Genomic DNA, 13,892 nt, shown 5'->3' with positions numbered 1-13,892 from the left:
GTGCACGTCTTGATGAACTGCCTTCACTGCAAATGCTTCTTTTCCCTTCCCCTCCCCCCAAATAAAATCACAGGTGACACTGTGTTAACTTTAGCTGATTCAATAAGCAGCAGCTTCTGAGTCAGTACTGAATCAGTACCAAGTGAGGTGCAAGGGGAACTCCTTTGCCAAAGGGTGAATGCTTTATGATAAATTGTAGAACAAACGCCTTTTAATCTAAACAAGATGAAACAAAAGGAGAAACCTCTAACTAATTTCTGGTGCAATCAGGACATTTAACTTAAGAGTTCTGTCCAATTAGCAGTCCTGGTCAAGATAATATTGTCACCTCAAACTGCCTCTGCTTTCTCAGTGCCATACAGTATTTTCCCCCCTCCCCTCCCTTCCCCACGCCCCAGTCTTCCAACTGGTAGTCTGACCAGTACACACGTTCTGTCCTAGAAGTGGTGGCAAGGCAGAAGTGATCCTTGTGTATCCCCCTATCTTAATGAGGTATGATTGATGCAAGGCTTGATTGGATTTTTAAAATATAGAAAGCATCAGATAAGCTGGTGCAAACTATCTCTATTACTAGAATTGCAAACCATCTCTTACAAAAGACCATTCCCATTCAAAGGGGTGTAGGTTGTAGCCATGTTGGTCTAGGGACATGGGCAGACAAGGTTCTTTGGGTAAATCTGGTATCTTTTTATTAGACTAACTCAAATAGTTGGAAAATTTTTCTAGCAAGCTTTCGGGTATATGTACCCTTTGTCAGGCTGAGGAAGTGTCTGCAGTTGGAGTGTGCTCTTCAAAGACGCTTGAAACCAAGTTGGTTCCTGGCAGGGCAGGTGGAGGCAGGGGTGAAGGAGCTTTTTTATTGGCTCGCTTCTCAAGTCCCAGATCAGTTTCAAACGTACAGCCACTGACGGTTTAGACCATTTTATAAACTGTATCTTAAGTGGGAGCGGAAGCGGTAAGAGGCAAGGGTGGTGTGGAAATGTCTTCAAAAGGAACACTTCTCTTGCATTGATGTTTTATCCCTTAGGAATCTATTGAGTCAAAGACTGGTGAAGAATAATAGAAGCATGCTGAGATCCTGCTTCATAGCTGGAGGCTGAACTTAGTCTTCAGATGTAAATATGTTAGAAACACTTTCCTCTATTTAGAACTGGTTGACATCCACATACAAACTGGGAAAAGAGGCCCTTGTTACACTTGATGCTGTAAGCCGCACAAATGTTGATTGGCGTAGTGCTAGCTTTGAGTCTTGCTTTTGCTTTCCACCTTTAGTAATGCTGGCATTGACCTCCTCACCCATTATTACAATGCTGAGTATAACCAGGTAGAAAAGAACATTTTATGCACTGCTTACCTCTCGACCATCTTTTAAATTGTAATGTAATGCAGCACTAATATCAACTGGTAACCAAGTCAATAACATGTCAAATGAAATCTTTATTGATGATAAGAAATAGTGAAACAGTTTGGTGCATATTTTAAAGAGTTTTCATTTACCCGTTTACCAAAAACACAGCGTGAGAGTTATACATCTTATATTTATCCTTATTGCTATTAAATATTCTCAGAACTGAATTTCAGGTTATAAATTAAAAGTTCTGCTCTCACTTAAACAACACCATGAAAGTAAAAACCATTGGATTCTATTCTTTGTATATCTCATTTCACTTACAGATGGAAGTGCAAGTAGTGAAGTTCACCATACAACTGATGTGGGTTGGTGTTTGTTTGTTTGTTTTAAACTTATATTAGTGATCACTTGTACCAAATGTTTCTGTTTCATTTGTATTCTTCCTCCTCCTCCCACCATCCATCAGACTCTGGAATCTGCTAGAGCCTTTATCTAATGTCCACCATAGATGGCGATGCTTTTCCCACTACCTCAAGTGGACAGTGAATCTGGTAGGCAAATCTCATTTCTGGCTTTAATAAAACTATCCAATACTACAAAATTCATCATGCATAAGGCACCATTAGTCCCTATACAAAAATTGAGAGGTGCACATAATGGTCTCTAAAATGCATATGATAAAATTCATCATGATCTTCCCTTTAAGAAAGGTAGCTGAAATTGTGAAGTATATTACAGATCTCTAGAAATCCCAATTTCATAGGTCGGCTAAGGTTTTCTGTCCTTGAGCCTGTGAAATGGCTCCTGACATCCTTCATTTGGGACAGTTAAAATGCAAGCAACAAAAAAGATGGATAGAATAAAATTAAAAGTAAGGAAAATAGTGTTAGTTTGCATAAAAGGTGGGGTGAGAAAGGGGGAGACCTCCAGTTAACATTAACACGTTGAGGATACATACAGAAACCAGGCAGCAAATGATTAATCAACTTGTATAGCTAGTTTATGCAAATGATAGTATACAGTTATTTTAAATAGGCTTAATGATGTAGTTGGAGAGCTGATCATTTTTATTTGGACGACTCCTTACTCTGGAGGAATATTAAAAAACAAAGCTAACAAATCCGGATATAGAAGAGCACTGCTGAGTTGATTAAGTTGTAAGACACAGAGCATCTCGTTCAAGCCTGTTGAAGGAAGTTGGAAAATATTTCTACTTTTTTATTTTCAAAGGAGTTTGGATCAGTTCTATGCACAATAGCTCCTGGAGCTTAATACTTGGATGAGGAATAAGACATGTGAATGGCAACAAAATGAAAGTTATAATAAAAATGACATTTTGAGTCTTCATTATCTGTGAACCTGATCCTATCACGATTACACGCACACAAAAAAAAACAAAACCCTCTCATGTATTACAATAGGAGGTACCTGCAAATAGTCTATTCAATAACTCCTTCTGTGAGTTATAGATTGCTCCAGATGTAGCAAACAAGGAAGTTTCATAGAAACCAGTTAATTCACAATCAGAATTTACAATAAAGTGACACTATATCTGAAACCAGGAATTAAGGTTCAGGGAAAGTAGTTACCAAATCTCTCAAATTTTCTGTTGAAGAATTAAATATACATATATTATGTATAATATTTTATCTTTCTAAACTGCCTTTGTGATTAAATATTTAAATATGTATACAGTACATGAAAGAGACTTTTTCCCCTGTAATGTATGATTCCTGGCAGTTTACAATTTTTTAAATTTTAGTTTCCTGTTCCAGACTAGTTACACTCTATTGTTGTATTCAAACTCTGATTGTATCAATAAAAAGCTTGGCCTTAGCTGAAAACACATGCTCAGTTATAGGATTTCTGTTTTTCGTTTAGGGAGTGCCATTAAAAATCTGCGACTTACTCCATTCTTGGAAAAATTTAAAGCTAAACTGGAGGGGAAAACTTGATAAACAATGGCAGCACTATGGCTCAGTCCTTAAGAGCGTGTAGTACCCACAGACTTCCGACATTACCGCGGGCAGTCTGCACGTCTGAAAATCAAGTGTCTACCATAATAGATGATCTTGCCCTGGCACTTTTGGGATTGTATGCCAGGGACGTAAGCCAGTATCTTCAACAGTAGGCACCAATACAGAAATGGCCTGTTTTCAAAGTGCAGACCCCTTACAGCTGCTTTATCAGTGGCAGCCAGGTGCTCAGCATCATTGATGGAAAACGAGGTTGCTTTATGTTGACTGGGGTATCTGACATTGGATGTCTCTCAGAAAAAAATTGGCTTGAGGGTTTTTCCCTCTCCCCTACTATTTGTCTCTACTGAGGAGGTGTCTTCAGCAGTAGCTCAAGCTATGACAAATGCAAAGACTTTTACTGTCTGTTCTCTGCTGTTCTTCAGCAACGGCTGCCTCTCACCACCGTGAGAGGGGGATAATGAGCCTTAGCAGCATTCCCCTAGAAGGCAATAAACAAACAAAACGTTCAATTCAATCTGCTGCAATATCATTTCCAATGCCAAATTTTTGCGTGCACTACTCTTGTGCTTGGCTTTGGGTAAATACTGCAAGTAACAGGATTTTAGGACCCTCCCAGTACAGGGGTTATTTGTGTTCAGGCCAAGAGCAGGGGGGCTAGACCCAATGATCTCACGATGTCCCTTCTGGCCCTAAACTTCTGTGACCCCTTCAGAACGTGTGGCCTACTCCACAGTCTCTTGATGCCACTGAGCATCTTTCCCTTGAATTCAAATGGCCCTAGATCAACTCATAAGGTAACTGCTACCTTTTATGACCATCCAGCTAGGAAGCCTGCAGCTATGTAGCACAAACTGCTAATCATAACATACCTTTTTTAATCAAACATCTATGAGCACGTGTTTAAACTGGGAAGAAGCTCAGAAACGTCTTCTGGTAGGTCTGGAAAGGCCATTCCTCTCAGGCTGCTCGGCAAGCTGCAGCCCTGCAAAAAATGAAGGATTTCAAACAGTCAGGCATTTTCCACAGAGCACAAGGATCCTGACGAGGAATGTACAGGTCTTGACATGCAGGGCTGAGATTCCTCTCCTTTGGCAACATGCTTAGAGTCTAACATGACAGCAGGGGCCAGCTTGAAATGAATTATTTTACTGTCATACAGTGTGGCTCCCCGCCCATCTCAACAGCACAAATAAAAGGAGCACTTGGATAACCCTTGCAATGCTCTTACACCTAAATGTGCGGTGAATAACAACTCCATTGCTTTTAGCTTCTTGCTGGGCTCTTAGATTCCTGTACAGGCAGGAGACTCTTACCAGGCAAATTCCATCAATAAGGTAGCTGGAAGAGCTATTAACGCCAATGATCTGCTCAACCTCAGACAAGATGCCAATAAAAGCTTTGGTGAAATTCCAGCTTTACTGTCGTTATCGACAGGAGTCCTGTTGGCTCTAACAGGGCAGGATTTTGCCCTTGGACTTCAACCCTGTGCATGGTTAAGGCCCTAAGTAGCTGTTGGCATTTTGTTGTTTATAAAGCTGTTAGGAGTAACTGAACTGCACAGCAGCAAGCAGGCCATAAAAGTTACTTAGTCAGCAGAGCTGACTTCTGATGCAAGTGCATAAGTTACTCTATGCTGGCCCCTTACCAGCACAAGAGCAGAACCACTGCTGGGATCAGTCTCTTCAAGCTGTGCCCTGTGGTGACTGCTGACACAGCACCTTAGCATCCCACTTTCTCAGTAAAATGCTGTAAACCCCTCCAGCCACCCAGAATAGGGAAGGTGCAAAGGTGGCCCTTTGCCTCTCTTTAGCATAATCTCCTGCACTTGCTGAGGTCAGAGCCAGGAACCTCCACTGCCATGTTTGTATTCACTTCTAGCTTAAATCATGGTGTTTTCTTCATGGGATGCCAGTTCTATAGTGGATGTAACACGATCATTCCCCAAACGGTATTACCTCTTGAGAAAAGTCCTGCCCCACGTGGCTGTGAGACGGCAGGAAAAGCATCGGCTCATGATTCTCTTGGGCTTTTAAATAGGAAGTTGTAGTTTGATAGGATTTCAGTATCTAGGAAAGAGGGAGACAAGGTTCTTTGGGTAAATCCAATATATTTTACTAGACCACCTCAAATGGGAAAGAGGGAAGAATCTACGATTAAGCAAAACAAACAAATCTGGGGGCCTAACAAACAGGCCGAGGTCTTAGACTCACCTGCAGGCCATGGTCTGCACCCATTTGTAGTAAGCAGCTGATTCCCTCAAGAATTTGATCTCTGCGCAACTTGAGAAACCTCCTTGCATCGGTGGTGATGTCATTTCTTTGGGATTCCACCATTAAGACAGTGTGAGCACGTGCTGCACAATGTAATGGGGTTAAACCTGAACGTAAAGAAGCAGAGCCATGTCAACTGAAGGTTGAGGACTGAATACCTGACATATGTCTATCGCTTGGTTATGTTGGCTTTATTAATATTGATCCTAACAAAATATGTCATTCAGCTCGAGCCTTCATCCTGGGTGTTTAATGTCTGGAGTTTAAAATGATTCATCCTAGATTAAAGCCAGAATCTGGAGTCATAGCTAAGGCTGCATCTCTTACCATAATGATCCGGTACGTTCACTTCCACTTGCAGGCCCCTTGCCTTACAGTTTCTCAGAACCTGAAATAAAGACGTAGGGGGAATGTAGACTCTGGTTTGGGCACTGCCACAATACACCAGAACAATGAGTCTGAGGGACTTCAGTTCATTGCTGGTGGCAATGTAACCATGTCACACCAATGTCAGTTTTCACGTACGGAAAGACAGCTGTTTGGTGGAGGGCATTCACATGACTGTTCTAAGATGTGTGAATAAAGTCTGTTTATATGAGCGTATAATAAAACAGAGTCTCTAGTTAAAGATCTACTTACTTCCAAAACTCTCAAGTATCCATTCTCTGCACAGAGATGGAGTGGCGTTTTCCCCAAACTGTCCTGTTCATTGACATTAGCGCCCAGGGAAATCAGGTCACTGGCCATCAAGTGCTGGTTCTTTTCAACAGCTAGGTGTAAAGCAGTCTGCGAATAGGAGAGAGAATTCAGAGTACATGTTGGAAAGGCTTTATGGCAGTATTGGATATAGGCTGGAGAACAGATGTGGAGTGAGCACCTCTGGCTGTGAGTGAGAAGTGAATTGTAATGGCTGCAGCAGGCAAAGCTCCTTGGTTCTAGTTCTACCTCTGCTGCTTATCTGCTTTCGTGCTCTTGTGTGAATCACTTCTCTTTACCTAGATGTCTCTCTTTTTCTTATCTGTAAAATCATGAAATGACTACTGAATTCAGTGGTGTGTTAAACATCTTAACTACTGCTTGGAAGGTGCTCTGAGAGCCTTGCCTAAGCTACAAAAGTGCCCAGTAACCTTTACAACATAGCAGCCTACCCGTTTTGCTGCGTCCTTCTCATCAATTTTGTTCAGACATGCGTATCTCCGTGCAAGTGCATAAACCAGCGCTCTCTTTCCCTGAGTGACAGCTTTGTGCAGCAGCCTGCAAGAGGATAGAGATTTAAAAATATTAGACAAAGGTGGGAAAATGTTCTCAAATAATCAAAGGGAAGAAGGAATATGGCGGGGGGGGGGGGTCCTTTTTGCTTTCTGTAAACTAAAAGCATGCTAGTGTCTAACGTTTGGGTTGGGCCAGCAGTTACTCAGCTACTCTGTACAAATTGAAGAGGGCACTGGCACATTTTGTAGTATCTGCAGACCAGTCTTACTGCACAAAGCAGGGTGTCTTGTAGGCTTCTAATTCCCTTCACCTTCCCCTTACCCCCACACCATGAACACTGTACTATACTTCCCAGGGGTTCCCTGCAACTCTCCCCTGGGTGGGACTGTCTGTGTCCATCATCCCCCAACCTTCCCAACAGGGTCCCCATGCCCCAGGTGTATATGTACAACTCACAAGGGGGAAAAATCCTTAAACTCCAGCTGGAAAATAAAGTTTTGACCTCTGGGTGAAATTCATTCCATTACAGAGTTTGCCCCAGTACTGCATCTATAATTGCAGCCCAGACTTTTAGTGCTTTTTCTAACCATGCCTCCATGATCAGTAGCTGCCTCTTCCTTGTATCTAACAGATCAATCCTAGCACACATGCATGCTCATGTACATGCTCAGCCTACTGCCTTGCATGTTCTCTAGACATGCAGATTTCTGATGAAATGTTGCCCCTGTAAATTCCACTGATCTAGAGATTGATGAAGCTTTTCATTTTCTCAGCTGCAGAGTGTACTATGCACAAGTTTAAAAAATAAAATGAATCCAGAAAACACTGCTGGAGATGTTATAGAATTAGCAGTGGGTGGCTAATGATAAAAGACTTACTGTAACAAGGGTACACTGTATATTCTACCAGTTTGTTCAGGCACTCAGATTTGTTATTCTGCACAACACTTAGGTTCCCTTGTTAGATTTCATTTCATGTAGTGTTTCAATCTGTTGGGTTCAGATTTCTTTGACTGGTCTTGAAATGCAATCAAGAACTTAAGATTTTGGTCCTTGATTTAAAATCCAATGTCACTGCAGAACAACAAGAAAGATTTTTAAACCTCCCTGCCTGCCATCTGACACTTCCAGGGAAGAAATCCTACCTAATCTACATAACGAAGAGCAACTCAGAACAACTCACAGAGACACTCTTATGGACCCAGAGGGACAGATTTTCCATCTCCAGCCCCCTCTGTGAAAAAATGAAGTTTATTTCCTCCCTATGGGGACTTTTTATCATCTTTAATTTTCCCAGAGCCTGATGAAGGGCATTTGAGCCTGAAAGCTTGCAGAAAAAGAGAAGCTGTATTTTATTTTATTTTTTTTGTGATTTCCTAGTTGGTCTAATAAAAGGTATCATTTCTGAACCACGAGTTATGGATTTTTTGCATCCAGAACTTAAAGCATGTGAACTAGGATGGACCGTGACTGCTGAAACTAAACCAGGATCATATTATGATCTGATTCTAATATTGGTTTCAAATTGGCCATTGGGTGAAGGGAACTCAAGGGTTTGTTTTTTTTTCCTTTTGGTAATCAAATATTTGCTTGTTAAACACTTTACTGTAGCAAAACAGGAGCAGTAAAACACTGGCCTTCAATTCAGTTCCAATGAATCTGCCACTCCCAGTTCTCTGGAAGTCTACTGTGTGTACAATAGTTAATGTTATGTTTTGGTGTAATCTCCCCACTCTTTTTATTATCAGCTAATAATAATAAAGACAACTATCTCCAGAATGTCTGCAGCTAAGAAAACAGCTTAATTGCACATCTCTTTTTTAAGGAGTTTTGATTATATTTAATTCCCCCCACCCCCAAGTTTTTTCTGTGTATGACCCAACCTTCAGCCTTATCTGCATTCCTAATCTATCCTGATCTCAGCAGTTAGTAGCCAGACAGTGGTTTAGCTGTCTTTCTGCAGAGACCCCGCTGCAGGTAGGCAAGACTGCTCTCTGAACCAGTGAAACCTGGTGTTGCTTGAAGACCAGGCAAATTCTATGGATGCAAATGACCACTTTATTGTAAGTCTCACTGCCTTCCCATGACAGCAACAGCAGAAATGGGAACAAATCGCCAGTACAGATGAAGGCTTAGAATAGAAAAAGCAATTGATTTGCAGCAGAAAAAAAATCAGACCTGTTTCCATTTTCATCAGGTTCAAGCAACTTGTCCACTGGAATATTTCTCAGGAGACTCTCTTCCCAGTGGAGCTGGAACTGGAAGAAAGAGACAGCAGAAAGGTCCTGCTGTGAGAGGGCCCCCAAGGTTGATGTCAAATGTGCCACACAGTCTAGGGAGTTTGGACTAGTTCCCACAATCTTCTCTGGCCTTTGTCCAGGCAGGTTGTGGCAGAAATGCCTATCTTGTCCAGAAAGTCCGTGGAAGTTCCTCTGGGAATACTTGGCTAATGTGGCTTGCATCTGCCAGCTGCTCTCTTCCTTGCTTGGATTTGGGAGTGGTACTTCCAAGGACCTTGGGGGTTGCATTTTTGTATAATCATCCTCGTAATAATTCTCTGCCTGTCTGTTCAGTAGTGCATTACAACTGGGGAACAGCTGGCATGGCTGCAATTTTGTCAAGTCCTGGCAGCTTTCTGGAGGGCTACCAGCTAGTGAGGTGCTGTCTTCAGCTTCCCACCAAGCAGATGGCAGGTCTGGGAAGATGGTGAAGTGGGCTGGCTGAGGACTCAGGGACTCTAGATTAGACTGGCTGCGGTTCAAATCTTCTTCCAGTACCTCCACCAGGATGTCGAGGTCCTCCAAGGCTTTTCTTGATTTCCCAGAACTGTTCTTGCTCTAAAACAGCAAAGGAAGCAGAGAAGAAAAATTCAGATATGAGGTGTGCTGTTATGAACTGCCCTCTGTGATATGCCTGCAGGGTCTGGCAGTGCCAAGGGTGCTGTCACACATACCTGTTTGAGCTGTTTCTCTGTATAAGGGTGAGCTCTTCTTTTTTCTGTTGAGAAGAAGCAAACTGCTTTTGGTTATGGTCATGGAAGAAGAGAGCACAAATGATACTTATCCAAAATATTTCTCCCCATAGGAGAGGTCAGAATGGCCCCTGAACTTTCATCTCACCCTTGTGGGCCCTACTGGAGATATACCAGTAAACATGCAGCCAAGAAGGATTTAGGAAAAGCTGAGAACAGAAGCCTACTCTGTCAATCAATGCATTTACACCAGTGGCTGCTCTGGCCCTATAACTTCAAGGGACTAAGGAGCCAGTGGAAGGATCTGAAAAGGGAAATGATGTGGCCCCATTTTGTGTGTGCACGCGCATGCATGATGGAGCATCTCTTTACCTGCTCTTCCTGAGCATCCTTTAGTTGCTTTTGTTTGTCGTTCATCCTAAGAAAACAAAGTTTAAATGCTGTTGTCTCAAATGATATATTAGTAGAAGAACGTAATGTGCAAAATATGTGGCATGAGCAAAATGGTTCTGATAGATCTTGTAGATGGTGGATATGCTTGCACTGTGATCACCAGAGCTTCAAACTAGCAAGCCTGGGTACTACTTCCAGCATAGGCTTGGGAATATGGAGCTGGGTAAAAATGAAGGGTTTTCCCCATGGGATGGGTTTTGCAGCCTATGCTGAGCTTTTTGTTGCTGCAGCTAGTGACACTAGTGCTTGCTAGCTTGGGAATGGGTAAATGAGCTGCAAAGTAGACAGCCATCAAAATGACGGGCAGAGTATAGAACCAGCTGCCTGTTCTCAGCGAGAATGAGAACATTCCTTGCTGCCAAGCTCTTGGAAAGCTCCCAGGAGAGCCTCTGCTTTGGGAGGTTCAGCATGAACCTCCACATCTCGATCACCTTGCCAGGAGTGGTTCCATGAGCTGAAAGCAGCAACAGGTAGGTTACAGACTTCCATGGCTGCTCTGAAGAGGATGCCTATTTGACTGGCCTGTAACACCTATGTCCATGCTGACTTTTCCACTTCCAAGGGATTCTTACCTTGATGTCATTGGGGTCCATGCCTTTGGAAAGGCGAATCTTTCGCAGAAGTTCCCGCACGGGCAGTCTTACCCTCACACCTACATACTGCCTCTGAGGGGGGTCCGTGCTAAGCCCAGGGTCTAGAAAAACCAGAATATGGGACTTAAAAATTGCTACAAGCCATCAAATGATCAAGAGAGCATCAGGCAGGCTTGGGTGTGTATCTAAAGCCATTTGTTTTTGAGAGGAAAAGTTCCCATTTACTAAAATAACCTGACATCTCTGACTGGGAGGCGAGGGGATCCAGGAGAAAGGACTGAACAGAGAGAGTTAAGCGGCAGATCAGAAGTTGCTCAGCTTCACTCAACAGGGAGGATTTTGGAGGGTGGGGGAGTGCTGGCTGATTGTTAATCATGAACCTGTTCCAGAAGCAGCATGAAAACTGGAAACAAGAAACTCAGGGAGAGTTGTGAGGAAGGAAGTTTGGAAGGATTGTAGGGAACAGGAAGGAGAATTGAGGCACAGGGCCTTAGAGACAGATTCTTTGTGGTTGTGTAAGTCCACACAGAGTGTAGTGATTTCAGTAGACTTGCACTGATTTACAGCTGCTGAGAACCAGGCCTAGAGGGTGCCTTTAAGGAGGTGTACTTGAATGCTCTGCAGAATACTGTTCCACTTAGTCATATTTTTCCATGGACTGAATTTTATTTGCTACAGTAAATTTTTCTTGGATTGCTGCTTCAAAAGCTGGTGCAACTTCTTTAGGCTGCCAATGGCAGTATTAGAAATTCACATAGGAGTAAACTTCCATCTTCTACCTCCCCTATGCAAATTGAGTTTCTTTTCTACCTAGGAAGACTTCTAACAATATTCAAATTCTCCTCAGCCTGAAGAAGGATGCATGTGCCAGAAAGCTTGCAAAGCAAGGAATTTTTTTGTTGCTCCTTAGTTGGTCTAATTAAAGATATTGCCTCTGACCCAAGATCTTTGTGTCACTCTTGCTTCTGAAACTGCTTTCATGCAATATATATTTTTCCAGAGTTTAGAATCAATGCAGTTTAGGATTCTTCTATACTGTGATGTCTGTTATCACTGCAAGAGGTGGGGAGGGAGGGTATTTTCTTTCCTTTGAGTGTCTGAGGTGTCCCAGTATTTTCCTAGGTAGTGGGAAAATGTAAGATAACACACAGGACACTATCACAAACCAGGTATGAATTCACTTGGAGTCTGAAGTGTTAAGACTCATTGTGTGGGCTGCTGAATGCTAGGAGTCTGCCAGGGGTGATGGTCCCTGGAGCAAGGGTGAGCAAAGTTGTAGTTCTTGAATTCTTGCCCCCTTTGCTTTAAATAACAACATGGTGGCCTAGAAGGAACAGGTTATGCATAACTCGGGTAAGCAAACCCTTCAGGGACAGAAGCCATATAAATATATGCACAATCTGAGATGCCTGGGCCAAAATTTACCCAGAGATGAAATTCTCTGTTGACTGGCTAAGTCCTCCCCCTGAAGAGGGTCAGCACTCTTGGCATGTCTCCATAACTCCATAGCATACCTATGCCCTCTGGGAGCCAGCTTCACATGTGTAGACTTGTGTCACCTGGGTTTGTTTCTGTTCACTGATTAGGGAAGTTGAAACATTTGCAGCAGGAGGATAATGCTAAGTAACAGAGTGTGATTTCTGCAACTGCTCGGGATTGTCATTTGTGTTAAACTCTGGGGAAAGTTTGGGATTTCTGAATACTCATAGAAGAGCCGTGAGTAAAATACAACAACATACCATTTACTTTATCTGTCAGCCAGCTTTGGAAGTGTGGATTACATCTATTTTAGGCTGGTGTTTTAAAAATGCAAGCACTTACTGTTTCAAGTGCTTTGAGAGGTTGGATGAAAAGTTGTTCTAGAAGTACAACTTTGTTAGTATTGCCTTTCAGATTATTTAAAGCCAGATGATACACCAAGCTACCTGCTCAAGTGCAGCCTGGGAATTGAAGTATTCAGTAAAGGTGATTTTCAGTATATGCATCAGTACAGGATCCTGTAATTTTTCAGCAAATCTATATAATATTTATATATTTGCATGTGTGTTTTAAATAACATGATAATTGCTCTTAGATACAGAACCAAACGTGATTCAGAAAGTAGATGAGCAGTAAAATGTTATTATACAGGGTACACCAGTGAACAGAAATGATGGGATATTACTATAAACGTATGGAAGATGATGGGTGATTTTTAGGAATAGATCACAGCGAAACAAAAATGAACACACTTCTATACATCAGTCATTCATCATCACTTGGAATTATTATGGAACAAAAATCAAGCTGCAATTTTTGCTTCAGATTCTCCCCCCCCCCGGTATATTTGCAGCCAGCTGGAAATCAATATAATTTATTGCTTGTAAAAAATGTTGCCAAAAACTGTTCAAAGCATGCAGATAAAGTTTTGAGCTTACCGGTCAGAGCAGACATCTCCTGCTGTTTACCTGAGGAAAGAGGACCCATCTTGGGACTTGCAACATTAAATTCTGTTAATCCAGAGTCTGGCAAGCATGGGCTCTGAAAACAGCTTCGGGGGCTGGCTGTTTCCCCAGGCAAAGGAGATCCTTGGCCTATACTATAGGCAGAAACTTCATTTTCGCTGATGTTTTGCTTGTCCAGTAGTCCAGGGCTCATTTGAGCTGTTTGCAGCATTTCCACTAGGCATGTGGGGAAAAAGCTAATTATTCAAGGAAAGACGTAAATCTCCATTTCACTCTGAGAACTGGAGGATAAGTAATTTGTTGCCTAATAGCCGGTTCTACCTTCACTATTGTCTGCAACAGGAAAGTGCACAAGTTAGAGAATGAAATCCACCTTTAAATCCCAGCGGTTACTGGAACCTGCTTTTGTGACTGACTGACTCTCCCCAGCTTCTTTATATGGTTCGAAAGACGTCAGCCTGCACGTGCCACACCCTCTTCCCCAGTAAGCCAGGGCAGCAGCATTGTCCTAGGAACTGCTCAATAGAGCTGAGCAAAAGCAGAACTGTTATATATATTTGCCAAATGCAAAGAAAACTAGGTCAAGGAAGGGAAGGTCTTCAGCAGAGAACAGCAAATTG

General features: G+C 42.4%; 1 protein-coding gene across 2 annotated transcripts; it reads right to left on the bottom strand.

The window, feature by feature from the left end:
• Positions 1-1,425: 1,425 nt before the first annotated feature.
• Positions 1,426-13,671, bottom strand: LOC149853494 (NF-kappa-B inhibitor zeta-like). Of its 2 annotated transcripts, XM_090027215.1 has the most exons (13): positions 13,594-13,671; positions 13,246-13,488; positions 10,808-10,929; positions 10,155-10,200; positions 9,765-9,808; positions 8,990-9,648; positions 6,749-6,854; positions 6,240-6,386; positions 5,928-5,988; positions 5,541-5,707; positions 5,286-5,396; positions 4,200-4,312; positions 1,426-3,808 (listed from the first exon to the last, which is right to left on the bottom strand). In XM_090027215.1, the coding sequence occupies exons 2-12, from the start codon at positions 13,481-13,483 to the stop codon at positions 4,217-4,219; spliced, it is 1,797 nt and encodes a 598-aa protein (XP_089883341.1). In that variant the 5' UTR covers positions 13,484-13,488; positions 13,594-13,671; the 3' UTR covers positions 1,426-3,808; positions 4,200-4,216. The 2 variants fall into 2 exon arrangements, with proteins under 2 accessions (XP_089883341.1, XP_089883340.1); XM_090027214.1 differs by having other exon boundaries at positions 13,246-13,654.
• Between the last annotated feature and the right edge of the window lie 221 nt (positions 13,672-13,892).

This window comes from Crocodylus siamensis, chromosome 14 (genome assembly GCF_052110815.1).
Source record: "Crocodylus siamensis isolate JL-2025a chromosome 14, ASM5211081v1, whole genome shotgun sequence".
Lineage (NCBI taxonomy): Eukaryota > Metazoa > Chordata > Crocodylia > Crocodylidae > Crocodylus > Crocodylus siamensis.
The sequence above is the reverse complement of the archived record's forward strand: the minus strand, read 5'-3'. Positions and strand labels throughout refer to the sequence as shown.

Bases quoted from the DNA above. Each gene is read 5' to 3' on its own strand.
- LOC149853494 (XM_090027215.1), bottom strand. From the start codon at position 13,483: ATGCTGCAAACAGCTCAAATGAGCCCTGGACTACTGGACAAGCAAAAC. The intron at 10,201-10,807 runs GTAAGAATCCCT...TTGTTTTCTTAG, and splicing joins TGGACCCCAATGACATCAAG to GATGAACGACAAACAAAAGC. The intron at 4,313-5,285 runs GTAATACCGTTT...CATTTTTTGCAG, and splicing joins GGCAGGACTTTTCTCAAGAG to GGCTGCAGCTTGCCGAGCAG.